Raw genomic sequence first — 22,185 nt, 5'->3', positions numbered from 1 at the left:
GTAAATTTATATTTTCTCAATTATAGATATATTTCTAAAATTTTTAATTACTACATTAAAATATAAATTAGTTTTAATTAAAATTAAATTTATAAATTTTATATAAATACTTTTAATTATATATATATATATATATATATATATATATATATATATATAATTCAACGACGGACAAAAAAATTAATATTCATTAATTTATAAAAATATTTAATTAATATATAATATATATTAAAATTATATGAATCTAAAAGTTTTAAATAACACATAATTTTGTATAAAGCATAAAAAATTATATATATGAGGAAAATATTTAAATAGATATATATATTATTTAAAAATTTAATAATTAATAGAATATATTAAGTTATAATTTAATTATAAAATTAATATAATTAATATGATAATTATATTTTATAATATTATTTTTTATTTTAAAATGATATATTATTAAAAGTTTAAAAATATTAATGTCTATTTATATAAAAAGATAATATTTTTTTATTTTTTAATATTATAATATTATCATAATTTTATAAATAGTAAATATGTATAAAAAGAATTAGAAATATATTTTTAATATAAAATTATTATTTAATTTAATAAATTTATATTTAAATATAAATATAAATTAATAATTTAATTTAAAAATTATAATTTTCATATAAATACAAGCATTACATCATTTAATAAAATTTTTATTTATTTAAATTCAATAACTTTTTTATTGAAATTTGACGTTTATTTTTAGAAAAATAATTATAAAAAATTTAATTTAAAAATATGTTATAAGTTAATTTAATAAAATATTTTATTGTAAATCAAATAATTATCTATATTTTTTTATTGTAATTATTTCAATTAATAATAATAATAATAATAATAATAATAATATATTAACATTAGGATTTTTTATTCAGTATCGATTTTTTAATTTTTTACCTAAAAAATATTTTAATTATTAATTTATTATTTATAAATAATTTATTAGTATTAATATTTTTTCAATCTTATTTTAAAAGTTTTTCTTCATATCATAAAAATATAAAATCATATAAAATATTATATATTAAATAAAAATTTAAATTTTTGATATTTATTAATATAGTTGTGCACAATTAATTTTATTGAACAAAATAAAAAAAATATTCAAATTAAGAATAATTATAAATAAAAAAATCAACATTATATAAAATTATACTAAATTAAATTTATTTTATTATTATTTATATAAACTCTTAAATAGTGTTAAAAAAAGTTTAAATTTTTCACATTAATTACATATATTGTATAAAAATTATAAAATGATAAAAAATTAATTAATCTTGATAAACTAAATACTTGTGAACTAATAAAATAATAATAATTAAATTTATATATTTATAAAATACTTATAATTATAAAATTATATTATAATAATAATAAAATTTTCATTATAAATTTTATCACTATAATTCTTTATTTTTATTGTTATATTTTAATTTTTATTAATTTAATCTAAAAATAATAAGTGCATATATAACATAAATATTATAAAAAATATAAAATTATTATATCATCATAATAATAATTAATATATTATATTATATAAAATATTAAATTACAAATAAAAAATTATTAAAAAAATATACAATTCACGTTTAAAAAATAATATTTTAAAAATAACTCTTAATATTGTAAAAATTTCTTAGTATGCAAACTAGTTTTTTTTTTGTTGTATATACTTTTAAAATTTAATTTTTTATATATAATTTTCTGTAAAATTTTTATAAATAAATTAAAATATTTATAATATTTATTATAGGACAGAGATGGTATTTGTTATATTATAAAGATAATAAATATAGTTATTTAAATCTATATTATATAAATCGCGTGAGATTTCTAGGGTTTGTCATTTACAAACCAAAAGAGCTTACAAATCTCCGTTACCGACTCTCTTGCTATTCAACTCTATCTCCGGCGATTAGCTGTCGACCTCTTCGGTGAATCTCTGGTCAGGTACACATCTCCACCGCCTTACTGTTAGCGGAATCCTAGGTTTGTTGTTAAATCGATTTTTCTGTAGTGTATGTTTTTTAATTTTGGTATCTCCGTGATAGTTTATTTGGAATTTGTGCTTCTCAGATGCGAATCAGTGCTCCTTAATTCGGGTGTGTTACTAGTTCATTTGCTGATACTGTTATGATGATTCTGAAACTTAGGTTTGTGTATTTATCGGTGAAGTCGATTAGATTGGTGAGACTTGAATATACGTTTTCACGTATGAGGGGGTAATTAAGCTGCCTACATAGCTGAATCCTGGAATTTTGTGATTTTTAAGGCTGGTATTGTTAGTTGGTTATTGATTATTAATTGATATTTCTGTTTGCTTATTTTTTAGTTGTGTTCTTGTAATTATTTTTTGACTGCATGAAATGGAAGTATGCTTTGGGATCTTCTAGCTGAAATTGAATTTTTATTTGTAGTGCAGTTCAGGGTACCGATTGTTAATATTTTTCTATTGATTTTTTATCATGTTTTACCTAGTTCTATTGTATTATCTCCTCTGAAAAGAACTTTTGCCTTTAATCTCATTTGATTTCGGTAGATGAGATGCAATTTTTCAAAGTTTATCGGGTGAAAGATGCATATTCTATTTGTGACATAATAGAGGACTTTTTAGTAACTGTTGCTCTTTACCATTTCTTATTATCCTGGTGATATGTTGTAGCAATATGAACCCACTTTTTTTTTATGCTCAATATACCACTAGTAAGATCTATATCATGTCTTCTCTTGATCGTTATATGATTATGAGTTGAAGTACTTTTGAATGTTAAAATTGTTGTCATTTTATAATTTTGCTTCATATGCTTAATTCAAAGAAAGAGATGCATAAATATATTATTAGTAATTCATAGGATCATCTTATAAATTCTATGAATTGCATTGGTGCATACAATGCTGTTAAAGGCACACTTGAGGTGCTGGGCGCAAAGGGTAATGCCTCAAAGCAGAATAGGCTCACGACCTCACTGAGGCACACTCAGGGGGCCCCAGTGAGGTCAGCCCACCAATTCCTGATAAAAACTCAACTCAACTCAACTCAACTCAACTAAGCCTTTATCTCAAAATTTGAGGTCGAGTGTATGGATTCACTTTCTCCACTCTAAACGATTTTGGGTTAAATCCTCAGAAATGTGTAATACTTCTAGGTCATGTTGTACTACTCTCCTCCAAGTCAATTTAGGTCTATCCATTTTTTTCTTTCTATCCTCTAACCTAATATGCTCTACTTGTCTAACTGGAGCCTCCGTATTTCTACGCTTCATATGACCAAACCACCTCAATCTTCCTTCTCTCAACTTATCTTCAATTGGCACCACTCCTACCTTTTCTCTAATATTCTCATTACGGACTTTATCTAGTCTAGTATGGCCACTCATCCACCTTAACATTTTCATCTCTGCAACTCTTATCTTAGTCAGTGCCCAACACTCACTACCATATAACATAGCCGGTCGTATGGCTGTACGGTAAAATTTTCCTTTCAACTTATTGGGGATCTTACGATCACATAAAACTCCCATGGCACGTCTCTACTTCAACCATCCGGCTTTAATCCTATGACTAACATCTTCCTCACATCCCCCATTTACTTGAAGGATTGAGACTAGATATTTAAAGTGATTACTTTGGGACAGTACCACTCCATTCAAACTAACTCCTTCCCTATCACCAATTTGGCCTTCACTGAACTTACAATGCATGTATTCTGTCTTCGTTCTACTTAACTTAAAACCCTTTGACTCTAGAGTACTTCTCCACAGTTCTAGCTTTCTATTGGCTCCTTCTCGTGTCTCATCTATCAGAACAATATCATCCGCAAACATCATGCACCAAGAAATACTCTCTTGTATATATGTCGTCAATTCATCTAAAACTAATATAAAAAGGTAAAGGTTTATGGCTGATCCTTGGTGTAATCCAATTGAGATTGAAAAATCTCGTGTCCTCTCCTACTGTGCGCACAATAGTAGTTGCTCCTTCATACATATCTTTCAACACCTGTATGTACCTAATAGATATCCTCTTTTGTTCTAACACATTTCATAAGACATCTCTTGGAACATTATCATAAACCTTTTCCAAATCAATAAAAACCATGTGTAGATCTTTCTTCACATCTCTATATTTCTCTATCAAGATTCTAATGAGAAAGATCGCTTCTATAGTTGAACGACCAGGCATGAAACCAAATTGATTGAGAGAGATAGAAGTATCATGACGTAGTCGATGCTCCACAACTCTCTCCCACAACTTCATAGTATGGCTCATGAGTTTAATTCCCCTATAGTTTGAGCAACTCTGTATGTCTCATTTATTTTTAAAAATAGGTACTAAAATACTCTTCCTCCATTCATAAGGCATTTTCTTTGAATTTAAAATCTTATTAAATAATTTAGTTAACCATGCCACTCCCATATCTCCCAAACACTTCCACACTTTAATTGGTATTTCATTGGATCCACAGGCTTTACCCACTTTCATTCTCTTAAGTGCTTCCTTTACTTCTAAAGATCTAATCCTTCTAGTATAATTCACATTCTTTTCTATTGTTCTGTAATCTATATTCACGCTATTACCATTTTGACTATTATTAAAGAGATCATTAAAATTGCCTCTGCTGCTCTCAATGAAGTGTTGGTCTTTTATTGGTTAGAAATGTAATATGTGCTAAAGCTCATGGTTTCAAATAACGGCCATTATATAATGTAACGGCCGTTATTTACAGGTTTTGAAGGGTTCCATTACCCATGAGGCCGTTTTGTACCGGTAAGCAGGGAGTTACAGCTGTAACGGGCGTTATGCCATTGCTTAATGGTAATGGTAACGGTAATGACCATTAAATAACGATAACGGCCGTTACTTAGAATATTCTAATGCCACTCTTTCACATGTGCATAGTGTTTTGGTGTCTTTTTCTTGTCTCTGCATGTAGCACTTCAACAGCTGTATTTTGGCTTCAATTTCTCTCAAATTTTCACTTAAAGTTTCCTCTTTTCTTCATACAACATCTCTCCATTCATTGTATTTTAAGAATCTTGGATAGAATTACTAGATTACTCTATTTTCTAAAGCTAATTCTTAGAAAAATACTAAAAAAGGTGAGTTATCAGAGCAAATTTCTCTCCAAATCTATATCCATATAATTATCCTTCTATGTATTCAAATGTCTCCTCATCAGAGTCATCAGAGCAATCATCATATTATCAGCAACCCATTTTGAGTGATCCATTAGGTATGAATTCCTTATTTAGCTTTAATCCATCATAATACTACCAATATAGTCAAGTTGATGATCAAAACTCTCAAAGTCACCAACAAGAACCTCTAAGACACTCATTTTGGTGGTAGTAGGGTTAGTTTTTTTTACTATATGTCGATATCTAGTATTCTAGATTCTAGTTTTGTACTATCTGCATAATTATTTTAGCTTATAATTGTTTAAAACTAATGATGTCTAAAAATGATAGATTTAATATCTTTATTTGATGTATTTATGTTTACTATATAGTTGTGTATTTCAGTTTTACTTATATCTATCAATATATAGTTATTTTACGAATTTTGCAAATTTTTTAAAAAATTTGTGTGGCGCTAAGCCGTTACTGTTACGTTATAACCATTATAAGCCTGTTTTCGTTACCCGTGACCGCGAATGCGAACGCGACCTCGACTGCAATTTGAAATCATGCTAAGGCTTATGATGGTGATGGGCTGATGGTTATTGGGCTAAACTTAATTTAGAGCTAATTTACTTTATTATTTTATTTGTGTGTAGTTTTTTTTAATTCTATTTTTCATAAATTGAATATTATGTATATTATCTTTATATTCAATAAATAATTATGCATAATAAATTTATGGAATACAGTTTAAATTACTACAGGTTATGTTTAGTAAGGTATTATTAAATTAAATATATAATGAAAATAAAAATAAAAATAATTATGTTAATATTATATTTGATTAATAATTAAAATTAATATAATGCATTTTAATGATAATTTTCACTAATATATTTAGTTTAATTAACAATGCAATAAAGTAAAAATAATTAATAAAATGAATAACATATTACATATATTTTTATATATAATTATTAATTAAATTTTTGGTGTTTATTTTTAATTAATTTATTTTATAATTTATTTTTAATGGATTTTTTTTTTTAATTTTTGCGCCATGCCTTGCTTAGGCATACACCTGAACCTTGCGCCTAGGCTCTAGGACCCCTTAGCGTCTTAGTGCGCCTTGAGTCTTTAATAACAATGAGATTATAATGATGAATGCGATGTGGGGAGGAACAATTTCCTAAATTTATAAGGTAGAAAGTTTTATAAAATTTTGGTTATAGTGTTGTGAGGTTATGCTTGTGCCATGCTCATGTGAGATGATGCTTGAGAGGCACGTTGGTATTTATTTGGTATTCTCAGAGTTATTTATAGAAACAGAATGAATTGCAACCATCTTAGAAGACTTGGTGCTATTTCCACCTAGCAAGGTTACTCTAAAAATGTCATCATTTGCTTAAGTTTATGTCCCCATTTGTATAAACTATTTTTCTTTTATTCATTTTTGAGTCTTGGAGCCATTTTCTGGTGCATTGGTGAAGCATTGAGATTTGAGATGCCAAATCTAAGTGTGTGGGTGAAGTCTTGAAAGCAGCCACTTCATGCAAACTGCTGTAAGGTTAGGACTGTATCAAGAAGAACCTACTGGAACCCCTGCTTAGCTGGAACATGCATAATTGGTGGCTTTCAATTTTGTATTAACATTTATTTGAAGGGTTTTATTGGTGAATGTCTCTTTATATTCTATAATTTTCATAGTATTCCCCTACCTAGGCATCATCGACATGTGCGAAGCCGGACATATAAATAATGGAAATGTAAGTTCATTTTGCAATGTATTAAGTTGTGTACTGACTGTATGACACCACAGACAGAAATATGGTAGAAGTATCGCAAGAAAGCAGATGTGCTATCATTAGATGTCTAATTTTAATATGTGATTTGAGAACAAGGGGATACTAATAGGTAAAGATACAGATGCTAGAGAGTTCCGGTTTGTGTCTTCACCCTAGTGACTGTCATCTAAAATCAGTTCAAGGAACTTTAGCAATTTACGTAATTCCTATCTGAAAACTATGGATCCATGCTTCTATGCTGCCATCTTTATCTGCAATGTTATGTCTTGCAGTTAGGCTGTAGTTAAATTGTTACAAATAGAAGAACATGAGATCTGTAAAGCTGAGAAATAATCCTACAAAGAAAATTTGTCTTCTGTAAAGTTAGCATATACAATAGTGTGTAAGAGGTTGTATTATGAATTTTACTCTAAAACTAGCTCCTTTGTTGGGCAGTGCGCTGGATAAAAAATTGCCTTTTGATTTATCAAAATTTGTTTGCTTTAGTCAAATAATTGACCCGTCAAAAGGAAGAAAAATGTCTCCATTGTGATGGTAGAAGATGCACTGGAATGGCAACATTCTTTAGCAATTTCTTGAGGGATTGTAATGATACAAACAAAATACTTAAAGAAAATGCTGTGTGTTCAAAAAATGCTGAGATCAACATAATTCTTGTAGTAAAATAAATCTGTTGAATATTGGCCATGGTATAAAATCGCCGTTGCGGTCGCGGCCGTGGGTAGCGGAAACAGGCTTATAACGGCTATAACGTAACGAGAATGGCTGGCGCTACGCAAATATTTTTGAAAATTTTGCAAAGTTTGTAAAATGACTATATATTGGTAGATATAAGTAAAATTAAAATACAAAACTATATAGTAAGCATAAATACATCAAATAAAAACATTAAATCTATCATTTTTAGGCATCATTAGTTTTAAATAATTTATAGGCTAAAATAATTATGTAGATAGTGTAGAACTAGAATTTAGAATACTAGATATCGACATATAGTAAAAAAAACTAACTTTACAACCACTAAAATGAGTGTCTTGGAGGATCTTGTTGGTAACTTTGAGAGCTTTGATCATCAACATGACTATATTGGTAGTATTATGATGGATTGAAGTTAAATAAGGAACCCATACCAAAGGGATTACTCAAATTGGGTTGCTGAGAGTATGGTTGTTGCTCTGATGAGGGTACATTTGAATACATAGATGGATAATTATATGGATATGGATTTGAGGAGAAATTTGCTCTGATAACTAACCTCTTTTAGTCTTTTTCCAAGAATTAGCTTTGGAAAATAGAATAATCTAGTAATTCTAGTTAAGATTCTTAAAAAACAATGAAAGGAGAGATGTTGTATGAATAAAGGAGGAAACTTTGAGTGAAAATTTGAGAGAAATTAAAGCCAAAATGCAGCTGCTGAAGTGCTGCGTGTAGAGATGAGAAAAAGGCACCTAAACACCGTGCACATGTGAAAGAGTGGCATAAGAATATTCCAAATAAGGGCCGTTACTGTTATTTAACGGCCGTTACCACGCAACGGTATAACGTCCATTACAACTGCAACTCCCTGTTTGCCTGTAAATAATGGCCTCACGGGTAACGGCACCCTTCAAAACCTGTAAATAACGGTTGATACGCTACATAACGGCCGTTATTTGAAACCATGATATTGGCACTCATTTAATTGCAACACATTTACTACCTAAGTTGATCTTAAGATATGGTTGGAAGTGAAAAATGATTGTTGATGGATAGTGCACATCTAATCGGTCTTGAGAGTCCAAACACTGTCAGGATTGGGTTAGCACCAGAATCTTGATTGGTTGCCTTTTGCAAGTGAAATTCAAGAAAAATGTTAAAAAAACTTATGTGCCTATCTTTATTGTACGAAGCCATGCTACAGGACACACTGACTCTAGAAATGGCATACCAACTACCCCAAATACTAGCATCTGTTATTATTCTCTTGGTTGTACTCTTCTGAGTTAGGAAATAAAAATTTTGCTTTCAATAGTTTCATTAGATGTTTTATTTAAGCACTATCCTACCTTAAATTTAACCTGGCAAAAAACATTGATGTAGGTGATACCGCGATAGTTAATAATGTCTTTTAGGAGATTCTGTTCATGGTTTTTTGAAAGCCTACTCGATTGATTATTTGTGTAGTTCTTCAGAAACTTGAGTACATTCATCTTGTTTTTATCATACTAATATATATATATATATATATATATATATATATATATATATATATATATATATATTTCTTTTTTTTTTTGCAATGGGACATGCACAAGTTTTATGTTGTTATTCTAGCATGTTCAACAATCTTGTGTTACAGCAGTTGCCAATGCAGGGCATCAAAATGGGTCAGCTGGAACACATTCAAAATAAATTACACTCATCAGTACAAATGGGAATAATGGGACCGGGGATCAATGATCCTGCATTGCAGGAGATGGCAATGATGGGGCTGGGTTCCACTGATACACAATCACTTCAGATCTCAGTATCAAGCAACCAGGCACAGCCACTGGAAAATGTAAATATGGCTGATAACTGTGTCTTGCAGAAATTCTCAGTATCAAACATGCAAATGGGACAGATGGATCCACAGGCATACAGTCTAGTGTCAAAACTGTTCTTGTCACCTAGCAAGCAACTAGGGGAGATGGAAGCCATGTTGAGCAGTGTGGGATCCCAGCAGCCATCAATGTTGAGCAAGCGAAAGGCACCTGTAGAACCCACATTCAGTAATCCTGGGTTGCAGAAGTTATCAATGCCTAACAAGCGGGTTGCACAGATAGAGAATAGGCCATGGCTGCAGAAAATGTCTGCACCAAATAAATTACCAGTGCAGATGCAATCCCAGTCCATTTCTAACAATTCAGGTTTGCAGCGTTCACAAGCACCATCTAAGAGATCAACATCTACCAAAGCTGGTCTGCAGCAGTTACCAGTTCAGAAAAACCAAAGTGGACAACGATCTCCAATGCTTCAAAATGTGTCTTCCAATTCTGTAAGGTCCAAGCTAAGGGAGTCATTAGCAGCAGCTCTAGCATTGGTTTCTCGGCGGCAGGATAAAGCTTCAAGCAGCAGTAAGAACTCTAATAATGAGGATGCTAGTACTGCAGGACCAATACTGGAAAATTCTCAACCTTCTGAAAATGCTTCTGGGACTGCTGATGTGTCTGAGGAGCACAAAGGATCTTTGCCCACCAAGATGGATCCTTTAGCTCAGAAGTCTAATGATGGTGAACATACATCTCAAGAAATTTCTTCTAGTACTGGTGATTCTACAGAGACCTCAAAAAATGATGGCCAGACCTTTCAGTCAACTATTGGTCTGCATGATGAGGATGCTTCGTTTAGTGACAACTTTTTGGTTAAAGATGAACTTTTGCAGGGAAATGGGCTATCCTGGGTATTGGAACCCGATATGAGAGTGGAAGAAAAAAAGGATGTTGGAACTGCCCAAAAACAGCCAGATCCAGAGGTTTTCTGCAGGAACAGTGGAGATCAAGTGGCTCTGTCCCCCCAAGTTTTGGCATCTAAAATTGAAGCCGAACTCTACAAATTATTTGGTGGAGTAAACAAGAAATATAAGGAGAAGGGCAGGTCTCTGTTATTCAATTTGAAGGATCATAATAATCCTGAATTGAGAGAAAGAGTTATGTCAGGAGAAATCCCCCCTGAGAAACTCTGCTCTATGACTGCAGAGGAGCTTGCATCTAAGGAGCTTTCTCAATGGCGGATGGCAAAAGCTGAGGAGCTTGCTCAAATGGTGGTATTGCGTAATTCTGATATTGATATGAGAAGATTGGTGAAGAAAACACACAAGGGTGAGTTCCAAGTAGAAGTTGAACCTGAGGATAGTGTCTCTGTGGAGGTTGCTGTTGGGGCAAGTTCACTCACTCGTATGCAACCCAAACCAAAGCAGGACATCTCTTTACCCTCCAAACCTGATCAAATGCAAGCTAAAGGAAATGCTGTTAGTGAAAAGAGTTGTTCAGAGGACCAGAATGTTCTCATGATCGCTTCTAGCGAAGGTACTGATTTGATGCAAAGGCTCATGGTGGATGATGAACTGAAAGATGCAGAATTTCTTCCTCCAATTGTCTCCCTTGACGAGTTCATGGAATCCCTTAATTCAGAGCCACCATTTGAAAATTTACCAGTGGATACTGGAAAAACTACACCTGCCTCTGAAAAGGATGATTCACAAGTTGTCTCGAAATCCAAGTCTCCCGATGCAACTCTAAGAGATCTTGATGATATTACCTCTGGTAAACCTGATCTTACGGATGTGAAGAATACAAAATTGGATGCTGATGGACAATCCACCGGCTGTCTTGTAAAATCAGAGGCAGCACCTTCCCTTGCCATGCCTAAGGGTGAGCATGTTTGGGAAGGCTTACTTCAGCTGAATATTTCGTTAACTGCATCAGTTATTGGCATCTTTAAAAGGTAATTATCATAAAACCAAAATCATATGATAAATTTGTTCCAAGCTGCAAATAGTTGTCCTTTTTTTTTTTTTGGGGGGGGGGGTGGGGGGTGGGGGGGGAGGATTGTGGCTGTTGGAAAAAAAATTTTCTTTGAAATCCAGGTATAAGATTGAAGTGAAGTGTTTTGAAATAATTTTGTCAATTATCTGACTTTTGTTGCATTTTAAGCTGTGAAAATAAATCTTTAATTATACATTATGCTGGTTAAATTGACCAGTGTTTGAAGTGATGCTGTCTTGTGTAGTTATCATTGAATTATGTGGATTTTTTTATTATTTTATTTATTTATTCATTTATTTTTTATTGTAGTGGTGAAAAAACATCTGCAAAAGATTGGTCTGGCTTTATTGAGATAAAGGGGAGGGTCAGACTGAATGCATTTGAGAAGTTCCTTCAAGAGCTTCCAATGTCCCGAAGTCGTGCTGTTATGGTATCTCAAGTTTCTTTTCATCGTACTAAATTTTGGTTATGTTACTGTCCAGAAAAGAGGGATATTCCATCCCTTTGTGTTGATCTCAGTTTGCTATCAGTGCAGTTGATGTATGGATTATTGTTTCCAACCATGGTCAGTGACATTTGTGTTGGGCGAACGAGAGTTTGTACGAATATTTTGCAAGAGAGAAGTGTAAATCAGTGGTTACAACAAAGGAAAATGATATTTATTTTTTTAAGAGAAATAAAACCTGGTTTTAAGTTTGAAGGAAGTTCGTTACTGTGCCATAAATATCAGAAGTTATCTGCTGGATATGTGATCCGAAATTACCAAGCAAAAAACTTTACCTGGTTAACAGTAGTTCGCACAAAAAGTAGGCTGTGCTTGAGGCTATTTAATAACAATATTGCGGATAAAACACGTATTTAACCATCCAAGGTTGATTGCAATATCGTTTCTGCTGGATGGAAATGAACAGGAACTAATTGTCACTGTTAACTGAAATTAGATGATGAAAATTGATGTCTAAAGATGCCAGTTAATCTGAAAATGGGTTATTCCCACTGATACCCTTCTAAAATGGGAGATGTTTCCTCGAGAAACAAAGATAATCAGAGACTTTTTTGAATATACAGCATATTTTTTTCTGGCAAGTTTCTATTGTTTAGGGAATTAATAGAATTCATTGGTCAATTAGAACGCTGGTTGTAAGTGAAGTCTTATTTGTCAGATAAGTACTAGTATTCTCTTCTATTAAGATACAAATTTCGATTTAATCTTTTCTAATTTTTTATGTTTGTTTTGCAGGTTCTACACTTTGTTTGCAAGGAGGGGTCAGCAGATAGTGAGCGTGCAGGTTTTAGTGAGGTGACTTTTATTTATATATACATTTATACATATCACTTGTGATCACTTTTTACTGGCCTGTAATTTTCCTTGAAACTGTTAGTGGTATTTGAAATACCTACTTCTGCAGGTGTCTGATTCGTACGTCATGGATGGGAGGGTGGGTTTTGCGGAGCCTGCTTCTGGAGTGGAACTCTATTTCTGCCCACCTCTGTCAAAGACTAGCGAATTGCTTGCAAAGGTCCTTCCAAAGGACCAAATTGATGCCCTTAATGCTATTGATAATGGTCTAATTGGTGTTATTGTATGGAGAAAACCTCAAATAACGTCAACAATGTCACCCAACTCCGCATCACCCCATAAACACAATTCAAAAAAGCAACACTCCTTTTCTAGGAGACGCCAAGAAAAGGATGCTAATGTAAATGTGAATCTCACGCCTAAACAGACCTTACCCAGTAATGGACCTACTACCTACACTAGAGTTGAACCTGATGACGATGACGATGATGATGTGCCTCCTGGGTTTGGCCCGCCGGCTGCTCGGGATGAGGATGACCTGCCTGAGTTTAACTTTTCAAGTGGTTCTGTTACATCAGGGCCACAGTCAACTACCTATAGTGTTACTCGGGGGCAAGGGATGCCCCCCTTTCAACCACACTTACAAACACCATCTCGCCCTGTAGATCAAATGAGGGAGCTTGTACAAAGATATGGACTTCCTAAATCTAGTGCCCCTTCAGGGAATTGGCAGGATAATAGAACAATAGGGGTTGCAGTGCGGCCATGGAATGATGACGATGATGACATGCCTGAATGGCATCCAGAAGAAAATAAACCACAGCTTCAGCCAGTACATATGCATGACGTACAGCCGCCAATTTTACGTGCCCATATGATGCAGCAGATCACAACCCCTCAAATGGCTTCACAACCCGTGTCCTTGCGACCACCCCAAATGAATGTGATTCATGGCCCGCAGCATACTGCCCCTTCATGGCAGCAGGGCCCTCGGACGGTTCCCACCCCTGGCTCCCATAACTTTGGTGCCTATCAGTCCAACTACAGGGCATCACCCGGACTTGAAGCAGGGCTGCAAGGCATGGCTCGGCGTGGAGATGCTCCCAAAAGTTGGGGGTTTTGAAATCCTTTTCTTGTGCTGGAAAAGTTAGGTCTTTGTTTTTTTTGTAATTTTTTTATCGGCGTATTTAAGTTAGTTCTGTTGTCTTGGTTTTTAGTTTGCAAAATTGTGTATGAAAAGGGCTGTCGAAGTGAATGGGAAGTAAATACAAAGGGTAAAGACTCTTTCATAAAGAATTGTCTTGGAGTTATTGTTCAACATTGCTAATGGTGCAGTATTTGGCAGTCTTCACAGCCGAGAAATAAGGAATATCAACATGATACATTAAACATTAACACGTATTAGGACACTTTTCGACTTATTGTTTGATTGATTGAATTATACGTTTGGTATTCGGGTATTTTGAGGTGATACTATATATGCGGAGAATATCTCACATTAGGAAAATATAAAAAAGAAAAGATAAATATAAATGGCTGAGTTATAATATTAAATTAGCTAATCAATTTTAATGTGTAAAATAAATCTTTTATATAAGTTCAAATTAAAATGAATTAATATATAATTTATCAACATCAAATTAATTACACAAACTGGCCAAAAATGCCTCACAAAAATCATAATATAATTGTAGTCTAGTATTGTATTTGCTATTGTTGAACTAAAATGGTGCATACAAATGTAAGGAAGACAATTAGCCATGCCCCATTTTTAATATGCCATCTCCTCCCAGATTAAAAGACTTGTATCTATAAGATTGGTGAGGTCAAAAGACAGATTTGGCCTCCAAGTCTATCACATACTAGTGGCTAATACATATAATGGTTCCGTCAATCTTCAACCCCCCAAGGCTCTCTTGAGTCCTGCTCGTTGCTCTGGTGTCAATCTTGTTGGGAACTTCACTTCAAATTTTATCCTTAAATCGCCCCTATTGCCTGGCTCCTTAGCGATTGGCATACCTTCACTGGTAATGACGAGCTCATAACCAGGGCTAACTATATCCTGTACTGGAATAGACAGGCTACGACCATCAAGTGTAGTGAGATTTACTGTAGTCCCTCCTATTGCTTCTGCTAATGCCACCCTTTGGTTTATGATGAGGTCGTTGCCATCTCTCTTGTAGGTATTGTGGGGTTTCTCATCAATGATGAACACGAGGTCTGCTGGAAGCTGATTCAGCTGCTCATTCCCTTTATCTGGGAAAGTAATCTTTGTTCCCTTCTTCCACCCTGGCTTCACATCAATGGTTAGAATCTCTGTTTCTTGCACTTGCTGCCTGTTTATTTCAGTTTCATATTAAATGAAATAAACATAAGAAATTGGACTTCAATTTATGTGACATAAGATCATAAGCAAAAAGAAGAATTCATGAAATATTAGTGTCAAAATGCATTAAATGCTTCAATAAACAGAATGCAATATCAGCAATATGTGCAAGGACAATGTGGGAAGAGTGGAAAGAATGCTTCATCAATCAGGAAGTTGGGAAGTGCTGGAATTGATGAGATTTTTTCTTAATATATGAGGTACGTCTCAGTGAAGAATCTCATGATTACGAGAAAATTATGAGATTGATTTGCAAAATCTTAAAAGAGTCATTTATAATTTAGTGATAGCATTCTATATATATATATATAATGTATCTTCCATTATAAATATGGAGTTCTATGTATTATGTTAAACACAACACAAGTTAATAAAATATAGTCTTTTTGAAGTTCGTGTCCATGAACTTATTCTCAAACCACGTAAATCCTTCTCTTGTTGTTTTCTCCTACTTAGATATCATTATAAATTTTAACAAAATCACGGAAGAAATTTTAGATCTTGCATTAAGAATTATACAGATACCTATCATGTAAAACAATAGTAAAAGCACTACATTCTAGTTATTTAGGATCAATCACATATTCGCAAGAGCATCTATATCTATCTAGCATATGATGAACAGTTTGGTCGACCTGGCTTTTTGTTGAAAGATCAAAGTATTTTCAAGAGATCAAAGATAATACAAGGAAAGAAACAGAGGGGGAGCAGCATACCCATGGCCATCGACTACAGCTCTAGAAATCTTCATTTTCCTTGTTGATCCAGAGTATAGTTCCTCAAGACTGCACGGCAATTTACTTTCTACTGGTGGTGGTTTCCTTGGCGCAGTCCCCTCACTGTATGTCCGAAAAAGATTCTCATTCCCACCAAATCCCCCAAACATCCCTCCATCTGAATGGAACCTCGTGGACCTTCCAGGTCCTGATGATCCAAATCCAAAAGGACTGCTACCAAAGAATTCTGCAAATATATCCTCTGCATTTCTAGGATTGAAACCACTCGAACCACCACCGCCATTGCCATTTCCAAATGGGAAGCCGCCACTGCAAGGGGGTGGCATGTCTTTCAATCCTTCTTCACCATATTGATCATAAATTGCTCTCTTTTGTGGGTCACACAGCACCTGAATTCATATCACATCGACACATCAAACGATATAACCACCGATGAAAATCAGCTGCCTTCATACACAAGCAAACATTGGATAATTGCCAGAGGGAATTCGGTGTAAATTGGCATTAAACAAAAACAAAGCTTTTAACATTCACTTGGTCAATAATGAAATGAAGGAAGAAGAGGATTTTTCCCCCCTTCATGTTAAAATTTTCAAATGCATAGAATCATTGAGTTTTCTACATCAATTATTTTAATCGTTAGCATATTTCCCACATGAAATACAGGGAAGACTGGATATTGTATAAAGCTCAAAGTTCATGTTTATATAGATATGATTCTTCCCCATTTCTGAGGAGCCAACCAGGCAAATGAAATCTTACATTAATATTCCAGATAATGGATGGAAGAAAAGGAGGGCAAATTAAATTAGGGGAGAAGAAAAACATGCCTCATAGGCCTCAGAGATCTGCTTGAATTTGGCTTCAGCCTCTTTCTTGTTGGTGGGATTCTTGTCAGGATGCCATTTCATTGCCAATCTCTTATACGACTTCTTTAGATCATCATCTGTGGCATTCTTGTTCACTTTCAATATATTGTAGTAATCAACCCCCATTCTTTTCTCTCTCTATTCAAGGACCCAACAATCTACCTATCACCTATCAGATCCAAATACTGTACATCAGTCAAATTACAACATTTCCACCAAAACCCAGATCATCAAAGCCATTCCTTATCATATATCCACCTAAATCATTAAAACAAGATCTCTAGATAAAACACTTTCTCTTTCTCACTCAGACAATAAGATCAAAAAGAAATGAGATCTTTCTATGAAGTACAGATTCTCAATTTTTAGACGTTGACGTAGGAATGAAAAATCAAGTTGGAAAACACATTGATCTGGGTCCTTTCTCCTTCAAGAGTTCGTCTGAAAGGAAATTGAATGTTAGAAAGGGTATGTTTTTTGATTTTTTAAGACCACGTCAGATGGAAATATTGGATTAAGGATTAATAACCGAAACAAACGGAAGAAGCATTAAATGACTCTTTCAGCGTTTGGTCCTAAAAAATTTGTTTCCTTTTCAGTTGTTTTGTCTGTTTTCCCTCCTTTGTATGGTACACGATGATTACCATAATTTTATATATATATATATATATATATATATATATATATATATATATTATTAATGAAATTTGAGTCAATAATCTAAATAAATATGTATAAAATTCTGAATTAAAATATTAAAATTAAATCAATCCAAAAAGAAAATCCTAATAAGAATCTAACTTTATTAAAAACAAAAAAGCCGGCCAGACTTATTATATCAAACTATTCATTTTATAATTTTTACTAATAGTTAGGACTGAACGCTGTTTAATTGAAATTGAATAAAAAGAATTGAATTATTTTAATTCAATAATTCAATTCAATTTTTTAAGACAATTCGATTTTAAATTTTTAAAAATTTTAATTATTTCAATTTAATTTTTAAGGTAATTCGGTTTGATTCTTTTTCATGCATTTCAGTTTGGATTGATTTTTAAAATATAATAATTTGACTAATTCGATTTTAACGGTTCAATTCAATTTAGTTCAATTTAAATCGAATACTCAACCCTACAAATAGCTACATCACAAGGAGACAACCCTGTTTCAACTACGGTCATATGCGAAGGAAATAATAGACAATAAGACTAAGCCTAAATTGGCTTGATTCAACAACCAAAGGCATAACACTCAATATGGCAGTCAGATTATCCCTCAATTCCCCAAACCTACTGGCGAAAAAAGAAGACAATGAGACTGGACGCTCTTCCACAATGGGAAGCTTCCATGTAAGAGCAGGTTCAGCTTTCCACCAGCAGCTAAGTTTTGCCAAAGGACATTGAACTGATTTGCCATTTGCTGGTGCAAAGAATGGGAAAATCCTTTTCCTTTTTCCCAGCATTCCTTCTTTCCTTCCACGACTGTACAGTGAGCATTGGTCAGTGTTGAAGGTTCTAAATTTCGCTTTTCAATCACTTCCAAGTAAACCCTTTTATGAACTTTTACTGATGATGAATTGTGTCACGGACTGGGAGTTTATCAACACCAAACTTCTACGGGAGTCTATATTTATGGGGTTACAATTGTCATGGGAAATCAATAAAATAACAATTTTCTATAGATCATAAAAGAAAATCAAAGCCAAAATGAACAATCATGTGCAAGAACCTGATGAGTTTTAGTAGCTTACAAGTAATTTGATAATTTTGATTATGAAAGGCTGGTTACCAGGGACTAACTGAATTCTCGTCTGGATGAAAATCCAAGGCAGACAAGGACTGGAGAATGATTCTGAGGCTAGCAAAACACACTTGACAACGCTGACTATCGATTATTTGTTATCTTAGTAAGGAAGCTGGAGAATTGATCCCTGTTTTGGAGACCCATGTGGCACAGGGGTGATTGTTCCAGCTCACCCAGTCCATGTGTAGCAAGTCCTTCAACCTTAACACAAAAGTCGTGTTATAAAATTCAGATTCAAGGAAAATCTGCAGACTTCTAGTCTGCCTGTGGGCCAATCAGAATTCCTATTCAACCAGATTTATAGACAAAAACCATACCTTAGAATAACCTTATTTCAATGCACAAGTGCTTTGCCCTCTTATCTCCAAGCCAACAGTCCTTAGTCATATGCTGAGTTGAAGAGTTAAAACAATTAAAAAAAAATCATTAAATTGCTTGATAACAAAACAAGAGGTAGCATAAAATTAAATAATTTCTTTTCCACATGGGATGCAAAGGCAGAATGAGAGAGGGAGAATATTTGGGTCAGTAGATGGTCTCTAGAGATCTAGAATTTTGTGGCATTATCTCAAAGTTCTCTTCAAGCCTGTTTTATAGATCTCCAAGCCAAGATTAACAATATATGTTCCGGCCATAACTCTAGCATCTTGAGAGAACTAAAACCTATGGAGGGTGAAGAGGACTCTGAGGCATTCATGCAGTTATCTACATAGGAAAAATGAAAGGTCAAATGCCAATATCCAGAATGCATGAATGTAGGAAGTAAATTTCCAATGCTACAGAATTTAGCTCCCCAATAATATCTGCCTATATGTAATAGACATAAGCTGATGTAGAACAAGAACACAAGAATCAAGAGAAACAACTTCTCAAGACAAAAGGGAAATAAATTCTCAAAAACTCTTATTTACTCTTAATAATAATCATAATAATCAAATCTACTAAATAATAGAAAACCTAGGCCTATTTATATAGTTTTTACAGCCCTAATCACATTAGGATTAGGAACCCTAATTCAATTCTAATTATGAATTACAAATTAATCTCTAATTAAGAATCCTAAACAAATTTAAACAAAAAAAAAGTATAATAATAATAATAATAATAATAGAATTCCCAGATTTAAACTTCCTAATTTTACATCGAATAAAATTCCCCAAGTTTAATCATCTTCTAATACTGCAACAAGCAATATTGACAAGCACAAAAAATCCCTTAGTCCAAACTAGAAAAAAGAAAGTGATTCTTCCGCAAAACTTTTAGAAGTGATCTTATCAGTCAAACATCTGATTTGAGCATTTGCGCAAGGAGCACAATTCAAAAGCTCCTCATTGTTATTGCTTAATTCAGAACCTAACAACAAAAATTTGGTTGCAGATACAAATAAAAAACTCCACATGGTAAAGGGACCAAAAATCATTTTCTGGATTGCAATAAACTCACAGAGGTGTAACAAAGGCCAAAGAAAGAAGTCCACCATAGGCATGTTTTTGCAAACTTTGAGAAATGTTTACACATTTTGTCCTGTCCCTCCCATTCCTACCCACCACACTAAACAAATCCCTTGTAATTAAAATTCATGAATAAATAAATAAATAAATCTATTAACTAGATATCACAAATTGAAGCTGTATAATTGTTGCCCATGGTACTATGGTATAGGGACCCAAACCTTCAATGATATCTACTATAATATCCAAAGATTTTAACATAACTCATGCTCATTCATGACCAATTCAAACCTAAAAGATCTTACATAAATGCACCCTCATGACATTTGACCACTTTGGCGCCATGATATGCACAGTGTGAACAAAAGAAAATTACAAAAGAAAGGAGCAGTTCCAAATGATGTTCATACTTTTAAATGATGAACTTTACAGCAATTTACAGCAAACTTGGTACTAGTCTTGTGAAGGCTCATTCCCATGTACAAATGGTACTTTTAAAGGGGAAAGGGGAAAGAAACACTCAGCAAGTGATTGCTTTAACTCTCAAAATATTCAAAGTGTGTAAAAAGCAAGCTTGGAATGTGCATTTCTCATACCTGATTCAGGACTTGAATCTTTAAGGCAACAGTCCTCACTGAATATGAAACCAGATATATTTATATGATGTGCAGGTTTCACATACTCCAAAATTTGTCAATTAGAAATATGTGTTTCTTTTTTGACCAAATGTGGATATGAAAGGCTCTTAAACTTCTGCTGAGCCTTTGACAAAATCTTCATCCATCCTTTTGATTGCACTTGATCTAGGATCTCCAGAGCTACACATTACATTTACACCCTTTCATTATCATGAACCTCAGTAATGAGACAAATCCAAATATCTACTTTTCTGAAGTAAGCCCATTTTCTAGCATCTCATCTCTCAGCTTGAGTGCAACTGATATCTTTACTTACCTACAAAGGTCAGTAATCAAGGATCCATAGGTAAAACTATCTGGTTTCAGTCTCTTGTTATACATATCCCCAGGCAATTGACTTATCAGGGAATTATTGTGTACTGTAATGCCATGATGCACTAGGAAGAAATCAAAAGTTCCTAAAAAGATTAAAAATTTGGAGCGCATCTCCTGTTAACCCATTCTTGCCAAGTCTGTCCAATACCATGTTAAAAGTGATTATAGTTGGACTAGGCCCACTTTGTATCATAGTTTCCAATAGCTTTACACACATTGAAAATTTCCTAACTGTGCAGAAATATTGGACCAGACAAGTCAAACTAACAACATCACACTTAATACCTTCATGCTCCATTCGATTTAAAATCTTCGGTATCATTAGGGAGTTTCCCTGTTTGCATGCCATACATAAAACTGTATTGAAAGAAACCACATCAGGCCAGTTTGCTTCCCACTTAAAATGGTCCAAGAGATCTAAAGCCTCATCAACACCATTTTCTCTACAAACACCATCCAAAATTATGTTATATGACACATTAGTAGGCATAAAACCTTCTTCTATCATTCTGTCCAACATAGTTAATGCTTCTTTCAATCTGTTCAGGCGACATAAACAATGGAGATATATGTTATAAAGAGCAACATCCATACTACAGCTTTTAGAAACTGCATCAGACAACAATTCATAAGCGAACCCAATGTTGCCAGCCTTTAACAGGCCTCCAGCCAAGGCAGCATGTGTATATGAATCAGGAGAAAATCCCTTTTGATCTATGATCTGAATGAACTCCAAAATGTCTGACATTCTGCCTTGATGACAAAGTTTACGGATAATTACATTGTATGTAAGCAAGTCAGGGTTGCATCCTTCTCTTTCCATCTCAGTCAAAATTTTCATTGCCTGCTCAATCCTCCCATTATCACAAAAAAATTTAATAAGCACAGTGTATGTTATAACATTGGGCTTACAACCATTACCTTGCATTTCATCTAAACACTGCAGAGCAACTTCCTGAAAACCTTCTCTACAAAATCCATAAACCAAAGCTGTATAGGAGCACACATTATACAGAATACCTCTCTTCTTCATTGAGTAAAATAATTGCAAAGCAGTGTAACTCTGATTAGACTTACAGAACGCCCATAGAATTGGATTGAAAGTGTGTACACCAAAAAAATAACCCTTGTTAAAAAGAACAGAAAAG

The 22,185-nt window shown here is 33.4% G+C and overlaps 3 protein-coding genes and 1 long non-coding RNA gene across 12 annotated transcripts; 2 read left to right on the top strand and 2 right to left on the bottom strand.

Annotated features, from left to right (window-relative positions):
• Positions 1-1,853: 1,853 nt before the first annotated feature.
• LOC110651270 (uncharacterized) lies at positions 1,854-14,173 on the top strand. 7 transcript variants are annotated; one of them, XM_021806546.2, is made up of 6 exons: positions 1,861-1,998; positions 2,125-2,270; positions 9,327-11,437; positions 11,788-11,908; positions 12,719-12,778; positions 12,888-14,173. In XM_021806546.2, the coding sequence occupies exons 3-6, from the start codon at positions 9,336-9,338 to the stop codon at positions 13,899-13,901; spliced, it is 3,297 nt and encodes a 1,098-aa protein (XP_021662238.2). In that variant the 5' UTR covers positions 1,861-1,998; positions 2,125-2,270; positions 9,327-9,335; the 3' UTR covers positions 13,902-14,173. The 7 variants fall into 7 exon arrangements, with proteins under 7 accessions (XP_021662236.2, XP_021662239.2, XP_021662238.2 ...); XM_021806550.2 differs by having other exon boundaries at positions 1,871-1,998; positions 2,125-2,150; XM_021806544.2 differs by lacking the exon at positions 2,125-2,270 and having other exon boundaries at positions 1,854-1,998; positions 9,315-11,437.
• Positions 13,933-21,114, bottom strand: LOC110651268 (uncharacterized). Its single transcript, XM_058129961.1, is given in 6 exon segments — positions 13,933-15,114; positions 15,881-16,307; positions 16,725-16,939; positions 18,559-18,774; positions 18,891-18,963; positions 20,621-21,114. Coding segments are annotated over 3 exon segments (1,038 nt in total). The 5' UTR covers positions 16,897-16,939; positions 18,559-18,774; positions 18,891-18,963; positions 20,621-21,114; the 3' UTR covers positions 13,933-14,675.
• Positions 14,684-15,718, top strand: LOC110651269 (uncharacterized). Of its 3 annotated transcripts, none has more exons than XR_009141378.1 (3): positions 14,684-14,805; positions 14,962-15,084; positions 15,251-15,718. It is a non-coding gene; the product is annotated as an uncharacterized LOC110651269 (long non-coding RNA). The 3 variants fall into 3 exon arrangements; XR_009141377.1 differs by having other exon boundaries at positions 14,738-14,874; XR_009141376.1 differs by having other exon boundaries at positions 14,741-14,877.
• Positions 19,736-22,070, bottom strand: LOC131170219 (pentatricopeptide repeat-containing protein At1g09900-like). The gene is made up of 5 exons (XM_058129290.1): positions 21,323-22,070; positions 20,621-20,658; positions 20,455-20,515; positions 19,858-19,926; positions 19,736-19,752 (listed from the first exon to the last, which is right to left on the bottom strand). Exons 1-5 carry the CDS (start codon positions 22,068-22,070, stop codon positions 19,736-19,738), a joined length of 933 nt encoding a protein of 310 aa, XP_057985273.1.
• Positions 22,071-22,185: the final 115 nt, after the last annotated feature.

This window comes from Hevea brasiliensis, chromosome 11, assembly GCF_030052815.1.
Source record: "Hevea brasiliensis isolate MT/VB/25A 57/8 chromosome 11, ASM3005281v1, whole genome shotgun sequence".
In the NCBI taxonomy this organism is placed as follows: domain Eukaryota; kingdom Viridiplantae; phylum Streptophyta; class Magnoliopsida; order Malpighiales; family Euphorbiaceae; genus Hevea; species Hevea brasiliensis.
This window is presented reverse-complemented; position numbering and strand designations above follow the sequence as displayed.

Excerpts from the sequence above, each read along its gene's own strand:
- LOC110651270 (XM_058129958.1), top strand. The coding sequence starts at position 9,252 with ATGGGACATGCACAAGTTTTATGTTGTTATTCTAGCATGTTCAACAAT. Across the intron at positions 11,438-11,787 it reads GTTATTGGCATCTTTAAAAG|TGGTGAAAAAACATCTGCAA; the intron begins GTAATTATCATA and ends TTTTTATTGTAG. Across the intron at positions 11,909-12,718 it reads CCCGAAGTCGTGCTGTTATG|GTTCTACACTTTGTTTGCAA; the intron begins GTATCTCAAGTT and ends TTTGTTTTGCAG.
- LOC131170219 (XM_058129290.1), bottom strand. The coding sequence starts at position 22,070 with ATGAAGAAGAGAGGTATTCTGTATAATGTGTGCTCCTATACAGCTTTG. Across the intron at positions 20,516-20,620 it reads AGATTCAAGTCCTGAATCAG|TACCATTTGTACATGGGAAT; the intron begins GTATGAGAAATG and ends CCCCTTTAAAAG. Across the intron at positions 19,927-20,454 it reads CAAGTTTGCTGTAAATTGCT|GTTCTGAATTAAGCAATAAC; the intron begins GTAAAGTTCATC and ends TTTTGTTGTTAG.